Consider the following 19,691-nt stretch of genomic DNA (forward strand, 5'->3'; position numbering starts at 1 on the left):
GCCCAGCGGTCGGGTTGCCACCACAGTGGTGGGACATTGGCGGTGTGGGGGGATGTGGCATAATTGAGTTTTCTCGTGATAGGAACATCCCGTAGAGCTACCCTTCCCCGTCTAGTACCCTCCCAACCCCCGCCCAGACTACCACCGAGTTTAGTCTTGCCTTTCAGGAACTTCCCTCGATTTCAGGTGCTGGCCAGTCTCACCTAGCCAACGTCTTTGTGATTTTCGAACATTGCTTTATTATCCCCAGCCTCTCTTGGGGGAGCTTGTTAAACCTGCAAATTCTGAGGCCTCACTCCAGAGATCGCGATTCACTTAACCCTGGGGTGGCGGCCTGATAACCTGCCTGCTTAGTGATGACTCGGGTAGTTTTAACACAGTTGATCCCAAGACCACCTTTAGGCAATCACTAAGTTGAAGTTCATAGTACTTTGTTCCCAGCTGTGGGAAAAAGAGACATCAACTCAAATTCTTGACTCCCAGGAAGATCCTCGTTATCTAGTTGGTGAAATCACTGGTCCTGGTACAACTAAGGACAAGACAAACTGCCAACTCTTCAGATAACATGCAGTCCTCACGTGTTTGGAGAGTTGGGAGGCTTAATTTGGGGTGGTTCACAGATTATAAAGCACTTTGAAAAGTCATACAGAAAGTACACCAGCGTCTGGTCATTGAATCCTTAACAAACTGCAAGGTAGTTGTGCATTTCAAAGACTGATTCAGGGGGCGCCTGGGTGGCTCGGTTGGTGGGTCGGTTAAGCGGCTGCCTTCGGCTCAGGTCATGATACCAGGGTACTGGGATCGAGCCCCGCATTGGGCTCCCTGCTCGGTGGGGAGCCTACTTCTCCCACTCCCTCTCCCTCTGTCTGCCACTCTACCTACTTACACTCTCTCTCTATCTCTGTTAAATAAATAAATAAATAAATAAAAGCTTTAAAAAAAACAAAGACTGATTCAGAGAGCACATGTTTTACTTACTCGTTTTACTATTTGGCTTCTAGTAAATGCTAGAATATAAACTCCATGAGGACTGGAATTCTGTGCATTAACTGTTGAGTCCTCAAAACCTGGAACAGTGCCAGGAGCAAAGTAGACAATAAATACTGAATAGTTGAAGGAGAACTCCAGCAGGCAGGCCTGTGATTAGAAGTTCCTGCTAAAAGCAGAAATTAATATGTGGAAGAGATGTGGTTTTGAGGGATATGGCATGTTACCAAGGAAATGGGAGACCATTCGGACCCTGAATTAATAAGACCATGAAGGGAAATACTTCTGTTGGATAAGAAAAGAGGAGAAATTGAGGTGTGCTTTGTTAACTCTAAAAATATACCAACGGGGTTGAGAAGAATGTATAAAAACCATAGAACTGAAAGATACCAAAGCTAGACTAAAGTTGCGGGGCTTAATACAAGACTTTGGAGAAAATAGGAGAGTGTCGTTTGTTTGACCCAGCAAATACAGAACAATTTTAAACCTTGACACAGTTAAAAAAAAAAAAAAAACTGGGCGAGCCTCTAATCTATGGGAAACTTTAGCACCAACAAAACTGATGTTTTAGACAGGTCCACTTGTATTTGGACCTGTTAAGCGTACTGCTTAACAGTTAAGCGTCTGCCTTCGGCTCAGGTCATGATCCCAGGGTCCTGCGATGGAGCCCTGCATTGGGCTCCCCACTCAGCAGGGAGTCTGCTTCTCTCTCTCCCTTTGCACCTCCTCCCCGCTCATGCACTCTCTCTCATAAATAAATAATCTTAAAAACAAGCAAAAAATTTTAAAAAAAGCAAAAGAAAAAAAGTCTTACAGTGGACACCAAACTGACTAATGTGAAGTCAAATGAGGTAAATATTCACTGAAATGAAATGGCAGCCGTAGGTTGAAGGCCACACTGGGGAGCTAACATGTGACACTGTCACATCACTTGGAAAACTTAAACTCATTTGGTGGCTTTTAATGACTCAAAATTTGTTGAGATAGATAGCAGTCCTACCCATCCTCTCCTCCCCTTTCTGGGGTCCTGGGTGTAGAGGGAGGTGCAGGCACTGAGGAGAGGAGGGTCTCCATGTTAATCCCTAGAGAAGGGGTGGGAGAGGTGTGGAAAAGTCTTTTGTTTGTGTCTACACTGTCCCCTTCATTTTCTTTTGCCTGCCACAGTACTTCTAGTACTGTGCTTCACTGTGTCTGATTATTTGAGCATTCAGTGGGAGAGAGGTGGATCAGGAACTATATAACTGGGTTAAAGGATGCCTGGATAGTTCAAGTTTCCTGCTTAACGGTTAAAGAATTGTTCGCCCGTTGCAAGGGCTGAGGAGAATCTAGATGTAGAGTCTCAATCAGCATGGTAGGCATTTAGGCCTGGCAGGCTGTGGGCATCCAGGATAGTTGATACTCCATGGTAGGGAGCGGGGATCCAAACACTGTCTTCCACTCTGTCAAGAGTTCCAGATCAAGTCTGAGCAGGTGCAAAGCTCCTTCCCACTGATTAACCCTGTAAAATCCAGGGTGTGTCCTTCACCTAGGAAGCCACCCTCCTCCCTCCCCCCCCCCAGCATCCTCTCCCTCTCCTTTGCCTGGGACAGCTGTTAATAGGAAAATTACCCAAGAAGCAAAAGAAAGATGCCATGCTGATGTGTCATCAGTCCTGGTATATCCATTAAATCAGACTGAGAAGACCACTGGAAAAAGTGAACACATGCGCTCCCTTCCCTAAGGGAGAGGCTGAGAGCCGTCAGTAAAACCAGGCCTTGCGCTCGAGACTGAGACTCGAGACCGAGACCGCTTGGGAAAGGAGAAGGCAGTGGGAAGCCAGGAAGAGAGTTTGTTCTAATGCACAGGGATTTAGGGTCATCGAAGAGCCAGCTAACTATACACTAGATTCCCTACTCATCTGGGTTATATCTGTGTTGGCCTAGCTTCCTCCATGGAAAAAGCTGTTGCCACCAGCAGGCACATCCAGTCATCCTGCCAGGAAACCCTCAGAGAAGAGGTTGGATTTCTTCTGGAATAGCAGGAATTGCTTTTTCCCCTGAGGGGAAATCTAGTCTTTCTGCTATTCTGGTTGCCCATTGTTTTTCCTCTTCTTTAAAAAAAATGTTTTTAAATATTGCTAATCTATATAAATATTTCTCACTCTCCAACTTTCATCTAATCCAGCAGAGTATATTAGATGACTGAGAGATTTCCTTACAGCCCTTCTGAGAGATTCTAGGATTACATCCTGTCAATACTAAATGTTAACATGTCTTGCAAGGAAATCAATTAGTTATCCAGCTAATCCAGACATCTGGCCTCCTTTCTTACATGGTAAACATCATTAGCAAGCTTGTTACCATTAAACCCTCAAAAGAGGTAAAGCTCTTCCACAAACCAGCCTCTTCCCTGTGCATCCCTACACCTCAGCTGTCTTAGAAGATTGCTTCTCAACCCTGGCTGCACATTAGAATCACCTGGGGGGCTGGTAAAAATTATCCATGCCCAGGTCCCACCCCCAACCAATTAAGTCAGAGTCTCGCAGAGCAGCCCTGCGCATCAAGATTTTGTAAAACGCTCCTCAGGTGATTTTTTTTTTTTTAAGATTTTATTTATTTATTTATTTAACAGAGAGAGACAGTGAGAGAGGGAACACAAGCAGGGGGAGTGGGAGAGGGAGAAGCAGGCTCCCCGCTGAGCAGGGAGCCCAACGTGGTACTCGATCCCAGGACCCCGGGATCATGACCTGAGCCGAAGGCAGACACTTAACGACTGAGCCACCTAGGCATCCCTCCTCAGGTGATTCTTACGTGCAAAGTAGAGAATCGCTAGCTTGGAGCAAGAATCCAAATTGGGTAAAAAATAACAGCAGTGGGTGACTGGGTGGCTCAGTCACTAAGCGTCTGCCTTCGGCTCACGTCATGGTCCCGGGGTCCTGGGATGGAGTCCCGCGTCGGGCTCCCTGCTCCACGGGAAGCCTGCTTCTCCCTCTCCCACTCCCCCTGCTTTGTGTTCCCTCTCTCGCTGTGTCTCTGTCAAATAAGTAGAATCTTAAAAAAAAATAAAAATAAAAATTCTCTCTCCCTTAAAAAAAAAAAGAAAAAGAACAGCAATTGGGGCGCCTGGGTGGCTCAGTCCTCAAACGTCTGCCTTCGGCTCAGGTCATGATCTCAGGGTCCTGGGATGGAGCCCCGCATCAGGCTCCCTGCTCAGCGGGAAGCCTGCTTCTCCCTCTCCCACTCCCCCTGCTTGTGTTCCCTTTCTCGCTGTGTCTCTCTCTGTCAAATAAATAGATAGATAGATAGATAGATAGATAGATAGATAGATAGATAGATAGATAGATAGATAGATAGATAGATAGATATTTAAAAAAAACAGCAGTGGTAATACATAAGCATAGACTAGAATCACCACCTGATTTTAGGATATAGTCTTTCTCAGTCCTGGAATGCCCCCTTCCTTGAACTATCCAATGAAAACACCTCATTGTTCATTCATGTTTTGGTAACAATTTATGAAGTTCAGCCATTCTGCACGCCTCACCCCATTGCCCCAACAATGTTGAGTAATTTTCAGGGAGGTGCTATCCTGAGGTGGGAAGAGTGGGTGTTTCAGACTCAGAGCTGGGTTCAAAAATCTGGCTCTCCCACTTACTTGTTGGGCCCTCCTGAGCTAAATGAAGATAACATACAAATTCACAAGGTTTAAAAATCAGATCCCATGGGGCACATGGCTGGCTCATTTGGTAAAGCATGTAATGCTTGATCTCAGGGTCACCAGTTCAAGCCCACGTTGGACCTGGAGCCTCCTTAAAAAAAAAAAAAAACAGACCTGTGTCTAAACCCACCTGTGCCTGGGTAAAACCAAGCGTGAGTCTCCTTTCTTGCCCAGCTCTCTCTCCACCCACCCTACAACCTTATTATCCCAGAGAAAGCCAAACGCCTTGAAAGAAATGAGAGCTGTCCTTAGGATAATCAGCTGGAAACTCATCCTGCAGACAGAGCAGGGAAGCTTTCATTTTCTCTCTGGAGGATGCCACAAGCACACACATCCACACCTCTCATTCCACACACACCTCCCCCTCTTGACATTATAGCAAGAAGGAGAGAGAGAGAGAGACTGTTACCCAAGGGAGCTCTTTCTTCTTGTCACACAAGAACAGATGCCCAAATCCTAGGACAGCACAGAAATGTGGCAGCAGGAGAGTGAGTCAGAGGAAACAGAATGGTCTCACCTCCAAGATCTACCAAGACCCAGAGGGGAACCCATGTGAATCACTAGCCTCCAGGAGACTCCCAAGGGCAGGGACCTGTGTTTAGTTGTCAGAACCAATTCAGGGTCCCGCTACTCCGCAGACTCCAGCTGGTTAGAGATTCACGTAGCCCCTCACCCCCACCCCTCACCCCAGCGCACCCACCCCCAAGGGAGCAGAGAGCGGGGAAGCACAAGGCTGCATTCTTTTTGAACACAGCTTTGGCTTCCTCATTCCAGGGAGCCTCTCCAGCTGCTTCTCATCTGCTGCACTTGCGCACTGCTTAGGTGCTGCCAGGCTTACGCTGTGACGTCCCCTTGGGACAGTCCTCTGGAGAAGACACTGTCCTGTCACTGCGCTCACTGAGCCAGTATTTTTACATTTTTACATATTTTATATTAAAGGGGCACCCTGGGCTGGGAGCCCAGAGAAGAGAGTGAGTCCTGAGCTCTCTGCTGAGGGACTTTAGAGGAGGAACCATCCCTGGGGAGAATCCCTTTCTGGAAAAGTTACCTTGAAGTCTCTGAATTTACTTTTTCACCACAGCATGTAAAGAGATCCCAGTGATTATAACTGTAGCAACAACCAAGGTGGTAGAGGTGGTAGTGGGGAGGATCTTGTGCTTCCTACGCTTCCTTCCAGGGCCTTCTCTCTCATCCCAGACCCTATGCCTATGCCCACTCTCCTGTAACCAGCTCCCCCACCCCCGCTCCCCCGTGGAGCCACACGGGCTCCCTAAGTCCCCTATCAACCCAGGCCTTCTGGAAGCTGACCCTCTCCCACTGTGGGTACCATATGCCAAACAGAGGCTAGGAAATGCCCCCTGGAGGCTTTTTGATGCTGTCCTTGTAAATATGAGCTAAAAGTGAACTAGCTGACAAAAATATTAAGGCATCAAAATAATCAAATCAGTATTTTTTATTACATACCGAGCCGGCATGACCATTGACATAACTTCTGATGATCTGGACTCCAAACAAATAAAATACTGTGTCTTTTTTTCCCTTACTGCGCCAAATAGTGTTGATTCATGTTCACTATTATAACGCTGATAGCCTGCAAGGAAGATTCAGATGTGTCTTCTAAATCATCATAGAAAGAGGTTCGGCAGATGTTTTCCTCAGATGCTTGTGTGGCTCGCTCTCTATCTCTTTCAGTTCTTTGTTCAAATGTCACCTTTCTCAAATGACCCTAACGAAAATGGCATTGTCCTGCGTTCCCCAACCCCTCACATTCCTGATCTTTTTTCTTCATAGCATTTATCACCAACTCACATAATACCTATCTTATTCATTTGTGGCTTATCTGATTTGCACAGAAATGCCTGCACACACACCAAAACACTTGAATATAAGTTCCACGAAAGCGAAGATTTTGTTTATTTTGTCTACTATTCTATCCCAGTGACTGGAAAAGTACCTGGTACACAGTAAGCACTCAATAAATATTTGTACAGCACATAAAATACAGTTTCATTGATAAATACGTTTTTATTTTTCTTTATTTAAAATAGGTAGTCTGTGACTATATACAATCTTCCTCATCCTGAATTCATTTACTTATTCACAAATCCTTTGAAGTACCTGTCACTCTCCAGGCCCTGTCCAGGGATTTCACAGGGAACAGGACGGACACATGATCTCTGTTCTCCTAGGACTCAGTCTGGTGGGGAGAAGGACCGTACACATTTGTATGTAAATAACTCAGTAAAGATGATATCTCGAGATTAAGAAAGGTACAATGTAAGAAATAAGTAGAGAGCTGAGACAGAGAATGTGACAGGAGAGACCTATCGAGTTAGGTCCCGTGGGTTAGGTTCCCTTTGGTGATGAAGCTGACCCTCGAAGAGCAAGAAGACCTTCGTCAGCAGAGGAAGAGCCCACTCAGGAATCATCTGGATGAGGGAGTGTGGTACACAGCGGAACAGGCCTTGAGGAGAAGGGAGAAGCCATGTTGAGCCGGAAACCGGCTCCCCTCCCCCATTCATCTACAGTCTTTATAAGCTGTACCATCCTGATATGGTCACACAAACGGAGTCTCCCCACCCCTTAAAATGTGGGTGATGGGACCTATCTCACAGGTGTGGGTTATATTAGTTAATGGCTGTAAGTGTTTAAATGTAAAACACACGCATGGTGTTTTTATGGGCAAATGGGCAAAGACCCTTAACTTTGTACCTTCCGAATATGAATTTCCCACTGGTCTCGAGAAGTCTCCTGAAGTGTAAAGTTTGAACTCGGGTATTCTCCAACCAAAGAAACCAAAGCATGGCAACGCCTGACGCCATCGGTGGGGCATTTGTGCTGCTGGGCATCTGTTCTGCCCCAGATTGTCCTGTCTGTGTCTTGGGAGATTCTAGGGAGGTGTCTCTGGGCCATGGCTCCCTTCCTGAGGAGTGGGAGAAACTTTTCTGCGTAGAGGGGTCTCCCCAGAACTGTTCTTGTCTGCTCTCACTCCCAGAACCTGTGCCGAGACCCGAGGGATGACGAGAGATATTTTGTCCCCGAGGAATCGAACACAGGAGTCAAGAGACAAAACTGGCCTTGGCGTGTGTTTCCTGCTGGCCCCAGGACCGCCTGCGGACCCCGCAGCAAACCAGATGCACGGGCCAGGGCGGGAGGCGGCAGGGGAAAGCCGGGCCGGTCCCGGAGCAGCGCGAGGATTCGGAGAGCTCTGGACTCCGTGGAACCGAGAGCCGCGGAGGAGGAGAGAGGGGAAGGCGCAGCGGGGGAAGGGGAGCTGGGCTGCGGGGCGCAGGGCGGAGTGGGCGGGAAGGGAGAGCGGGGAGGGCGAGAGGCAGGAAGGGGCCACGGGGAGAAGGGAAGACACGCACAGCGGGGCAGAGGGGGAGGGCGCGAGGCCTGCGGCCGCGGGGACAGCACGGGCCGCGGCGTCCGGGGGACGGCCCGGCGGGCAGGGCGGGCGGAGGCGGGGCGGCGGGCGGCGCTGTCAGCGCGGGGCGGCGGGCGGAATGCAGCGGCCGGAGGCCTGGCCACGTCTGCACCCGGGGGAGGGGGCCGCGGCGGCCCAGGCCGGGGGCCCGGCGCCGCCCGCTCGAGCCGGGGAGCCGGCGGGGCTGCGGGTACGGAGCGGGAGGGCGCCAGGGTCCCGGGCGGCGGGAGCCGGGCTGGGGTGGGTAGGGAAGAGCGGGGGGGGGGGGGGGCGGGGGGCCGCCAACTCACCGCTCGCGCGCCCGCGCCCGGGAATTTGGGGCCCCCACCGACCGCCCGGGGAGGGGGCCCGGGGCCAGGGCAGGGGAGAAAAAGTTCTCCGGGCGCCGACCCGCGAGGAGGCCGGGCTCGAGTGCGCGTGGGACTGAAGTTCTGGATCGGTTCGGAGCGGTGATGGGCACAGCTCGGGGCGGGGGAGGGGGGGGCGGTGGACCGAGGTTCCGCTGGGAGGGGTGAGGAGTGGCGGGGCCGCCCGGGACTCGAGCTTCCACCGGGCGGGGGGTGTGGGCTGACGTGCGGGGCTTCTGGAACCCCCTTCCCCGGGCCAGGGGGCTGGGGGCGCGCCGAGAGCGCGGGTCCAGCCTCGGCCCGGGGTCCGCTGGAAGGAGGAGGCTCGGCGCCGCTGTCCCCCCGGCCCAGGTTCTGTGATACACTCCGACTCGGGCTCTGGAGCAGTCAGTGCATGACAGAACTTGGGCCCGGACGGACCTTCTGCACCCAATGGGCACAGCGCCCACCCGGGGCCTGCAGTGGAACATCTGGCGGGGAGTGGAGCAGGCACCGGAGTTGGCCCGTGCCGCACAGGGGTGGGCCAGAACCAGCTGTGGACCTTTGGGGTGGCTGGACCCTGAGGATGGCCTCCTGGGGCCAGCAGAGGCCATAGAGCCAATGGCAGGGTGTCTGCCTTGAGTCAGGAGTCAACGGAGCTCTCCCCTGTTGTCAGTTGCAGGAACCTTCCCTCTACACCATCAAGGCTGTTTTCATCCTAGATAATGACGGACACCGCCTCCTGGCCAAGGTAACCTCCCACCCTCACCGGAAGGCCCCTGAGGACACTGTGCTACAGCCCCAAGAACAGAAGTCCCCACCCAGCTGACTCTCCTGTCTCAGGAGAGACCCCACTGGGGGCTCAGTGACTCAGAGCAACTCAGCTTAGACCCCTCCAAAGGTCATTCTGTCCATCCTCCTGCCTTGTCAGACTGCTGGCCCCCCGGGGTGGGGGCAGTGTGGTACCTCTGTTTCTGCTCACATTCCCCGAAGTGTCTTCTCATCATTCTTTCCAGTGGTCAGCAGGACCTTGGGCACGGAAGGACCTCCTGAGAGGTCAGGGGAGTGTTGAGTCTGGGACCCAGGAGCCTTAGTCCCCATATTCTATATAAGCAACCTCCACTTTTCTTCTACAGTTTGGGAAACACTCAGGATTTAGTCTGAGGAGTCTGAGAATTTAGAACCAGACAAGATCTTAGAGACTATATGATCCCGCTCTCTCCTTTCACAAATGAAGAAAATGTGGTCTAGAGAAGCTAGCTGAGTTGCCCAAGGTCACGAGTGTTATTACTATCAGAACACAGATCTGAACTCAGGTATTTTGACTTGAAGCTCAGGAGGGTGATTTTCATTGCACCAACTATTCAGTTGTCTGGTGTCTATCCCACAAGGCCTGGGTAAACCAAACTAGAATAATCTGAAAAGAAATGTCTATCATGGACACAATTAACTAGAGTAGGACTATGGCATCTAAACTAACTATGAAATGCATTCTAGATGTGTTTGTTTGTTTGGGACTGAAACTTTTTGTCTTCCTGATATTCAAATGAGCTTGCTCACCACAGCAGTGGCCAAGCAGGGAGGCTACTAATTTGCCTGCAGATGGGGTACTAAGTGGCAAAATCCACATCCAGAAAATTGAAAGCTGAGCCGATCACACTCTGCTCCAGCAGATGATCAGAGGTGGATCAGCCATGCCCAAGGCTCCAGGGCCTCCTCCCAGCAGGACCCATCCACGTTCAGTTTAAGACACTGAGTCACAGAAAGAGGCTCACCCACCCAAACAAAAAAGCATCCATCTAGTTATGCGGTGTGCGCCAGGAACTTTCCCTTTGATATGTAGTCTTCATCACCACAACCCTGTCTGAAGTCGGACCATCCTTGGTTCTGCCCCTTACAACTGCAAGATGTCGGGGAGGTTACCTGACTTCTTCACACCTCCACATCCCTATCAATATAATGGGGATAACAAAGCTGCTGTGATTGTCATCATTGTGATAAGGGACCCCCCCCACCCTGGCTCTGCATTCTTTCCTGTGGACTCAGGTTCCTGTAGCAACAGGGTGACCCACTGACCACCCCAGTCCTTAGCACACTGAACATCTGCCAAATGTACAAAAGCCTCCAGGAAATCAGGCGAGGACTCCAAAAGCAGGGCTTAAAATTCCTCGACTTTTTATGACTTCCTTTGCTTAAAATGTGTGGTTATGGGGAGACAGTGAGCACACAGGCCTAAAGGGCTACAAACAGGGGACAGGGCTCTGCTTGGCCAGCACCTCCCATCCAGGGAGGAGCCAGGCCCTATGGAAAAGTTATCACCCCTTCTCCTTCCCTTTCTCATAGTATTATGATGAGACATTCCCCTCCTTGAAGGAGCAGATGGCCTTCGAGAAAAATGTCTTCAACAAGACCAGCCGGACTGACAGTAAGTGGCCGCCTCTTCCTTGCCCAGAGCTCTCAGATGCACACGGCCAGCCTCTCAATCTGGACACATCTATCCCTGTCGGCCATACATACCCACAGGCCATCCCCTTTCCTTCTTCCTCTCCCTCCCAGCTGTTCTCCTCTCCCTTCCTCTGGGGAACCTTCACTCCCGATCCCTCTCTAACCCCCCCACTCCACCCCCCAACACACCGAGACCTCTCTCTCAGCAGAAGAGGCCAATGGCATTGTGTGTCCCCCACCAGCCTGAGGCTGGAACGAGGCATTGCACATGGTGGGAGGGGGACCGAAGGTCACCCTGTACTGGATTTGTTGACTTCTCAGAATGAGACAGTCACCAGAAATAGAGTAGCCTAATGGGGGTGTGCCAAGTGCTAGTCTTTTCAAGGGTTCCTTGGAAAGTGAAGAAGGAAGAAGGGGGAGAGAAGCAGAGCTGGAGATTGGGAGGAGGGGCCCGGCAGAGGTGGCCAGACCTGAAAGCTCCCTCTATTTCTAGGTGAGATTGCATTTTTCGGGGGCATGACAATCATCTACAAGAGCAGCATTGACCTCTTCCTGTATGTGGTGGGCTCCTCCCACGAGAATGAGGTGAATTCAGGAGGTTGGGGTGACAAAGAGGGTCTGTCCGTAGCTTGGATTCTGGGGTAGAAGCTGGGTTCTGAAGGCTTATCATTGGTACTCCTCCTTCTAGGCTCTTGGGGCTGGGGAGCACCCAGAATGAGTCTTTCTGGGATGGGACATATCCATGATGCCTCTTAGGTTCCTCAGGAACCAGAAATGAAGTCCCGGGCAGGGAGCCTTGGTTTCTTCCTTAAATATCACCAGGGAAGGATGCACTCAGGGTCCCACAGTGGGGCACCCCAGTACTTCTCAGCCCAAGCACCAGGAGGCACCCTGGGGTCAAGCTGCGGTCAGTCTCCAGCCCTGTCCTCTCTGAAAGGGGACAACTGCCCACACAGGTAGGCTCTGAATGCTCCTTTTGGCCTTCTCAACCTCAAGCTCTCTTGTTTTCCTCCTCCCCTATCCACCCATCCTCAGCTGATGCTCATGTCTGTTCTCACCTGCCTGTTTGAGTCCCTGAGCCATGTGTTAAGGTGAGTGAGGTCCTCTGCCCTCCAAAGCCCTCACCCCCCAGGCCTTGATACATCGCAGAGGCAGGACCCTTCCTCTGCGTTCCCCACGAAGTCCCCAAAAGACTAACACTGAAGCCAGAGCATTCTCCTCCAAGGCCCCTGCCCTTTACTGGACCACCGTGGTGTCACCCAGAGCAGAGCCACATCAGGTTATGGCCAGAAAGTGAGGTCCAGAGAAGCAAGGTGATTTGCCTGGGGTTACAGTCTGTTTATATCAGAACAGAGACTCAAACTCAGGTTTTTTGACTTGAAGCTCAGGATGTTTTCACAGCACCCCCATTCAGTTACCTGGTGTCTGTCCCAGTGAACATAGCCTGGGTAAACCAAACCAGGATAATCCAAAAATAAATATCTACAGTTGAGACAATTAACTATAGTACAGCTTTAACATCTAACCCAGCTATGAAATGCATTAGGGGTAACTTGGTGGGTGTAGTGTCAATGCCCTGAGTGTGGGAGGTTGGGCAAAGGGGGGCCTAAGCTCAGGAATCCCTTGCATAGGCGCTGCCCTCACTGCCCTTGACATTCTCCTTCCCTGTGCTTGGGGTGGGGGTGGTGGAATGGGTGGAGAGAGAGGGTCTGCCTCACCTAGGCAGAAACCCAGCTCCTCCTGGCCATGGAGAGGTCCAGGAGCTGTGTCTGCCTTCAGGAAGAATGTGGAGAAGCGCTGGTTGCTGGAGAACATGGATGGAGCCTTCCTGGTACTGGACGAGATTGTGGACGGCGGGTGAGGAGCGGGTGGAGAGAAGAGGGGCTGCTCCGGGACACTCACAGCGGGAGGTGCCTTTGAGGGTCACCAGCTCTAGATGATACCAAGCACATTGTTGGCTCTCTGGCCAACGCCTCCCTCCCTTCCCCCACACGGCTCATGAGGGTGGAGGTTGATTTCCGCGTTAGCCAAAGTCAGGCAAACAAGAAAGTAATCACAGATCGAACGATGGCCAACTGTTGAACAGGCAGGGTTTGGGGACATGGTTTGATCTCCAGTGCCCAGGAGAAAGGGGCAGGACAGGCCCCCGCCTCTCCTTGGGAGATCCCCATTCAGCTCCCTACTGCCTCCACACCCCCGCTCTTAGAGCTCCATCCCAACCTAGATCAGCTAGATGCATGACCTTTCCTCATCTTTCCTCATCTTCCAATGGGGATAAGGGGACTACCTCAGCCGGTGTGGGGATTAAATGAGGTGAGGCAGGTGAAGCTCATGCCTCTCGCCTCCCGCCTCTCGCCTCTCATCCGATGAACATCACCTCCTCCTGCTGCGCTCGGATACTCCTGGGAAGCTGGGAGCCCTTCCCAGAAGGGTTGGGTAGTGAATTTCCATCTCGGATGATACCGAGGGAGAAAAAGAACTCTGGCTCTAGGGCAAAGGATAAGAGAAAGACGTGCCTCTTTCTTTTTTTTTTTTTAACGAGTATTTATTTATTTGAGACAGAGAGAACGAGAGAGAGCACATGAGAGGGGGGAGGGTCAGAGGGAGAAGCAGGTTCCTTGCCGAGCAGGGAGCCCGATGCAGGACTCGATCCAGGGACTCCAGGATCATGACCTGAGCCGAAGGCAGTCGCTTAACCAACTGAGCCACCCAGGCGCCCCGACGTGCCTCTTTCATAACAACCAACTTATAGACAGGAAACAGAGGCTCAGAGATTCAAGTGACCTGCCCAAGGTCCCGAGGCTAGGGAGCAGCAGGGCCAAGATCAAACGCCATGTGCATGGTTCCAGAGATTGTGCTCTTTCCACGACACTGGACAGTCTGGGAGCGGGGCATGGCGCGCTCCTTCCCTCCCTCCCCCCTCCTTCCCTCTCCCGCCCACGCCTGTTGCGGCAAGACCTTGTGCTAACTGCCCGAACCCCAAAGTGAGTGGGGTAAGGCCAGCCTTGGTAGGACCTGAAGTGTATACAATTTTGTGGAACCTCTTCAAGGAACACACACACACACTGTTATAAATACAAAATGAAAGCCTTGGAAGAGGTGTGCAAAGGAGGATGTAAGCTTTGTATGCCTCCAGGCCTGTACCCCCAGAAGGCCCAGTCTCTGCCCCCTGAGGAGCTCAGTATCCCTCTAAGGAAAACTGGGGCAGTGACAGTTGAGACAGGGCCTGAACGGGAGCCTTGGCTTGGGATGCTCCTGTCTTTATGGATGAAAGGATCTCTGATGAAGGGGTGCTGGGTGCCCCAGCGATGGGGCCTGGAAGAGGCTCTCGAGAAATACCTGTTCACTCCCCTGGGACTGGCATGAAAGAAAAACTCGGCTTCTGCCCTAGAGGAGCCTCATGGGGTGAAGAGCATTCAGTCAATCCCCCCTCCCGCCCCTGTCCCACCCGCAGTGACCAGGCCTCCCACCCGCAGCCCTGCACATACCCGCAAAAGCTCCCCTGCACCCCCACTGCATGGTGAAGGACTGGCCGCTAGCCAAGAGAAGCCCTGGTACTTGGGTCTATCGAAAGGGAAGATAGATCCTGATTTTAAGTGTTCTGTTTCCCTCCTGTACGGCATGACCCCGTGGCATAGAATCCTAGTGAGACAGGATGGGGTCCCCAGGGGCCCTCCCTTCCTTCACCTCATCTGAATTCATCCTTAGATCCGGAACGTGAAGAGCACTTTCAAGAGCTCAAAGTTTTTCAGTCTCTGCTTTTGACACTCTCATCATTCTAGACTGGACTGCCCTCACCCCATTTCAAAGCTTTTGACCGGGGACAGCCAAGTGTGTGTGACCATCAGGTTTGAAGCATAGAGGAATCAAAGCTGAGGGCGCACGTAGGGAGGGAGAGTCCTGGCTGAGGACTATCAGTGGGAAGGTACCCTGGAGGGAACACCTGCAGAATGTGGTAAGGGAGGGAAGGGGCCCGGCAGGGAGAGGCAGCAGAAGGGAGAGTCATGTCATTGATTTTCCTCCTGGTTTCTCTCTCATCTTGTAGCGTGATTCTGGAGAGTGACCCTCAGCAAGTGATCCAGAAAGTGAATTTTAGGGTAAGAGTCTTCCTGCGTGTCCCTGACTCCCATCTCCCCCGGGCTGCCCATCCCACCCTCCCCGCCTCCTTTCCTCCTGGTGCAGGCGATGCCAAGGCCAGGAGACTAGGAACCCACGCTCCTCTAGTAGAAGCAGGTCCTGAGTGGATGCACTTGCAGGGGTGGCAGTGAATAAAAGAAATCTCTTGCCCTCTCCCCCCTTGGAGAATCACCAAGTACCTCACCATCCTCCCCAGTGGGAAGTACAGAGTGGGGAAAGAAAGAAATTCTCCAAGAGACACCAGGTGGCTGCCTTGGCCTTGAGTTTGGAGAGTGGGGGTAACAGAGAGACCCTCCCTGCCTAGTTTAGCTTCTCGTGTCTGGATGAAACCTTTTCTCCCATCTTTATTCCCCTTCGTGCCTTTGCTGTCCATGCACCCATCCACAGTTGGGCCCCGGGGGCCTGGCTTCCGAGTGGCAAGCTGCAGGGCTCCCACTCACCGGTGATACGGGTGCACTCTGGGTCCCCCCAGCACCGCATCACCTCCCCCCGCCCTCCAAAGCCCCCTTCGTTCACCTCGCTTTCCTCACCCGATCCCTCCCCTGGCCTGACCGCCCTCTGATCCTGCTTCCCTGCAGGCCGATGACAGCAGCCTGACCGAACAGAGTGTGGCCCAGGTAGGCCCCCTGCGTCTGTCTGTCTTGGCCGGAAGTGGGCTAGAGGAAGGAGAGCAGAGCCTCCCAGGGGGACCCAGGGGGGCCGTCGAGGCTGAGAAGTCACGGGTGCAGGAGGAAAGGGATGGGGCGGTGATGGGCCCTCTCCTGGAGAGTCATGGTGCAGAGCTGGGTATTCATAAGTGATGCGCGCCTGCCTCATCGCCTGGCTTGGGGTAGTTGGATCGAAACCCCAGGGCGAGCTACCACTCTGGAGATGACTGGGGTCCCTTGTCCCCCAAAGCATTCTGGGGACTGAGGCCCCTGATGCTCCCCCAAACCCAGAAAGGATACCAAATAGGAGTTTTTCTCTAACCTCTCACCCCATGCTGTTTAGGGTTCCTGCTGGAGTGTTAAGGGACCCCCTAACCGTCTCCACTCACCACTTGTCCCCTTGCCCCTGAATGACCTGGCTGTGGAAAAGTCCATCCCCGCCTGCACGGTCCTATCTGGGATGCATGTGCGGCTGGGGGGGAGGGGGGGCGGGGGCCAGGTTCCTGGATCTGAGGCCTGACTGGTTCCGCAGCTGTGCAAACTTCCTGCTTGTCAGGCCCACTGCTTGACCTCCATTCTGTCTGCCCACAGGTCTCTCTGCCCAGACTAATCCTGCTTTTATGGAGCTTCCTGCCTCAGTGCACTAACCACCTCCTGCTGTGACAGCTAAGGCAGGGGATGGAGCCAAGCCATCCCACGTGGAGCCCCAGGTGTGGTGCCCACTTCCTTTACTGCCCTTGCTGCGCACCCTGCCTCTTCCTCCTCCCAGTTCCCCAGGCCTCCTCATACCTTGCTGGGATGAAGGCGGCCTCATGGCAGTTTTCAGGTCAGAAAGAGGTTGGAGAGCAATGAGCAGAGCAGTTAGGAACACAGGTGCTGGTGCGAGTCATCCCAGGGTGTCTGTTCCACCCTACGGCCTGCAAGCTGTGTGACCTACAGAAAGTTACCCAACCTCTCTGGGCCTCACATGATCACGGGACACTGCTCACAGCATTACTAGGAGAATTAGGAGAGCTAATGCAGGGAAGACTTTTAGCCCAGCTCCTATTTTTTCCAAAGGGGGAAAGAATGAAGACATAGCACTTTTTTTTTTTTTTTAAGATTTTATTTATTTATTCATGAGAGACAGAGAGAGAGAGGCAGAGGGAGAAGCAGGCTCCCAAGGAGCAGGGAGCCCAATGTGGGACTTGATCCCAGGACCCTGGGATCATGACCTGAGCCGAAGGCAGACGCTTAACCATCTGAGCCACCCAGGTGCCCTGAAGACATAGCACTTTAATGGAATTCTTGAGGAAGAACCAAGGAAGTTGTAGTTAGTGAACGGGAGATGAAATGAGGGGAAGGTTAGTTTCTGGCTGGGAGAAGCAGGAGAAACCCAGGGCCGGGCTGCCCTGAGAGAGGAGGGAGACTGTGCAGGAGGAAGAGACGTACGGCGTAGGACGGGACTTCTTCGGAGGGGAATGAGGCTTGATGGCCGGAGAGAGGATCTGAAAGACAGACCTGGGGTCCCCACCATGTCGGCATTGCGTGTGCCCAGTTGTATGGATTTGTCTAAGTCCCGGACGGAGGCTTTTTCCTCAGCAGGATGTGAGAATGAATGCATCTGAATGCAGGTGTCCCATGGCAGCACTGGGCCAGCCCCCCTTGGCCCCCTTTGCCACATCAGCAGCGACCTGGGGTGGGGTGTTGAGGACACACTGGCAGCCCAGGCCAGAGCTAGGGGTCTGCCGAGGTGTCTGGGCACAGGAAGTGACTGGCCTGGGCCTAGTCTCTGCCCAGACGTGGCACTGTGGGTGGACGCTCGAATGGCACGGCCTAGGGGAGACCGGGCCAGCTGCCACACCCCTGGCTGCAACCGCGGGAAGTGTGAACGGGCCGGGCAGGCAGGCTGGGGCCTGAGCTGGGAGCCAGCTGCAGCCAGTTTGGACTGCCTGGCCCCACTCAAGCCAAGCACGGATGAGCTGCTGCCACCTAGTGACAGAGGATTGCAGGGACACTTAGAGACACTTGATATCCATCCCCCCCACCCCCCAATTCTTTCTCTCAACCTTATTCCCTCTCCTCCAGGTTCTTCAGTCTGCCAAGGAACAAATTAAATGGTCGTTACTGAAATGAAGGCTGTGCATTCAGGGCTCCCTGCCCCCAGAGCATTTCCCCAATCCTGGCAAAAGCTCAAAGACCCCAGGGAACAGGAGAGACCCCTCTGTATCCCTAAGCCCTCCCAGAACTGACTCCTGAGGTATCTGGCCAGGGACTCTGAGATGCAAAGATTTGGCTTCAGCACTGACTCACCCCTTCTCACTGCCCTGGCCTGCCCCTTGGGCCATGAGAACCAGGGGAGCTGCCTTAACTCAGACCTTAGGCATCCCTGGCCCCAGAACCCTAATAAACCTGCTTTGTCTCCTGCCAATGGTCTCCTTCTCTCGTGGCCTGAGAAGTGTGTATAAGTTCTGATAAGGGCTCCTTCACTGTCTGCGGTTCATTTTCAGGATGCCCAGGACCGAGGTGTCCAGGACTATCCCTGAGGTCTTGTGATGGGGGAGGGGGTCAAGAGAAAGGGGACGATTTATCATCGTGAAGGGAGTGTGCTACTGATATCACGGGGCCCCATATGTGATGGGAAGGGCTAGGTATCATTGTGTGTGGCACTGTCAAAAAGTAATAATGGGTGAAATGGCGCACATTCGGGGAAAAGGAGACAAAAGATGGTACTCCTAAGTGGCGCAAACCGGGGAAAAAGAGAGCAAAAGATGGTACACACATGGTGACCCTGTTGGGGATTCTTTGAGTCACTTTTTCCATTCTCAGCTTCCAAAAGGGAAGGGCGTAAGGCTTCCTCTAGACAAACTGAGGAACAGCACGCCCGTTTTTCTTGGCATGTCCGGTGCCGCTGAATTCCTCTGCTAACAGCCTGGGCACTAGAGCCCTGCGAGCTTGCCATGGCTGGGCCCGATGCTGGCCGCGAGGAAGCACTGGCCAGCCCCAACTCGCATGTGTGTCCAGAACACCCAGTGCGTTCCAGAGGGTGTGAGTGAAGAGTGGAGGTCCTCAGGGTGAGGAGAGAAAGGCAGGGGATGCCAGGGGCAAACGGGAAGGACGGAGCGACTTCCTAGGCGACGTAACTCCCCTTCTTTCTCCCTGCCCCAGAACCTCCTGTTTCTCCTTCTTTCTCTGACGCCTCCCTGCGTCCCTGTACATAAGTCCACTAGAGTGTGTAACGGTCCGTCCCGGAACAGCTCGTTTCCCTCGATACTTTTCTGACTGCAGCCGCAGGTCCACGCCCCGCCCCGGCCCCGCCCCGGCCCCGCCCCTCGCTGGCACATTTCACCGCGGGGAGCCCCGCCCCAGGACCGCATCCGCGATCCTACAGCGCCACCTGGAGGGAAAGATGGGAAACGCGCTCCCTGCTCCCCTGACTAACTCCGCCTCCAGGGCGGGACCAAGCCCTGCTCCTAAGATCCTCCCAGGCCTCCAACACCGATAACAGGGCGTTGCCCTAGCAACCAGCACGCTTGACCCGCCCTGCGAGTTCCGCACCGCGTGCGCACACGAATTTCTGCCAGCCGCTACAGTAGGAGAGCAGCGAGCCTTGGATATTAATGGAGGCTGTCCCCGCGGGTTATCACGTCCTACATCATAAAACTCTCTAAGATTGGATATTTGTAATGGGTATGACTACTTCTGTAATTAGAGAAAATGATAAAGGTATAGTTATGTAAACAAATACATTGTAAGCACTGTGTACATAACCCATTCCAGTAAATAATGCAAAAAGGCAACTCCGAAAGGGAAAAAAGGATATGCAATTAACTGCTGTAGAGTTCGGGGGCCAGTGTAGCGACGGGAAATGAGAAGTTCTCCAGGAATACTTTGGCAAACATGCGGCCTTATCCGGTGCCCGGCTCCATCCACTGCCTCTAAACGACCGCAAGGTCGGAAGGGGCAAATTCGCTTCCTAGCAACCCGGTCGCGTCTGCCGAGGCCCGGCAATTCCAGTTATGCAGGGACTGGAATGGGAGGGCCCGG

At 52.9% G+C, this 19,691-nt stretch overlaps 1 protein-coding gene across 2 annotated transcripts; it reads left to right on the plus strand.

Annotated features, from left to right (window-relative positions):
• The first annotated feature begins 8,177 nt into the window (after window positions 1-8,177).
• Window positions 8,178-18,071, plus strand: COPZ2 (COPI coat complex subunit zeta 2). 2 transcript variants are annotated; one of them, XM_021704191.1, is made up of 9 exons: window positions 8,178-8,300; window positions 9,113-9,187; window positions 10,780-10,861; window positions 11,375-11,466; window positions 11,917-11,972; window positions 12,661-12,738; window positions 14,927-14,978; window positions 15,597-15,635; window positions 17,733-18,071. In XM_021704191.1, the coding sequence occupies exons 1-9, from the start codon at window positions 8,190-8,192 to the stop codon at window positions 17,778-17,780; spliced, it is 633 nt and encodes a 210-aa protein (XP_021559866.1). In that variant the 5' UTR covers window positions 8,178-8,189; the 3' UTR covers window positions 17,781-18,071. The 2 variants fall into 2 exon arrangements, with proteins under 2 accessions (XP_021559866.1, XP_021559867.1); XM_021704192.2 differs by having other exon boundaries at window positions 9,119-9,187; window positions 17,733-18,065.
• Window positions 18,072-19,691: the final 1,620 nt, after the last annotated feature.

Source organism: Neomonachus schauinslandi, chromosome 15 (genome assembly GCF_002201575.2).
Source record: "Neomonachus schauinslandi chromosome 15, ASM220157v2, whole genome shotgun sequence".
NCBI lineage: Eukaryota > Metazoa > Chordata > Mammalia > Carnivora > Phocidae > Neomonachus > Neomonachus schauinslandi.

Excerpts from the sequence above, each read along its gene's own strand:
- COPZ2 (XM_021704191.1), top strand. The coding sequence starts at position 8,190 with ATGCAGCGGCCGGAGGCCTGGCCACGTCTGCACCCGGGGGAGGGGGCC. Across the intron at positions 12,739-14,926 it reads GACGAGATTGTGGACGGCGG|CGTGATTCTGGAGAGTGACC; the intron begins GTGAGGAGCGGG and ends CTCATCTTGTAG. Across the intron at positions 15,636-17,732 it reads CCGAACAGAGTGTGGCCCAG|GTTCTTCAGTCTGCCAAGGA; the intron begins GTAGGCCCCCTG and ends CCTCTCCTCCAG.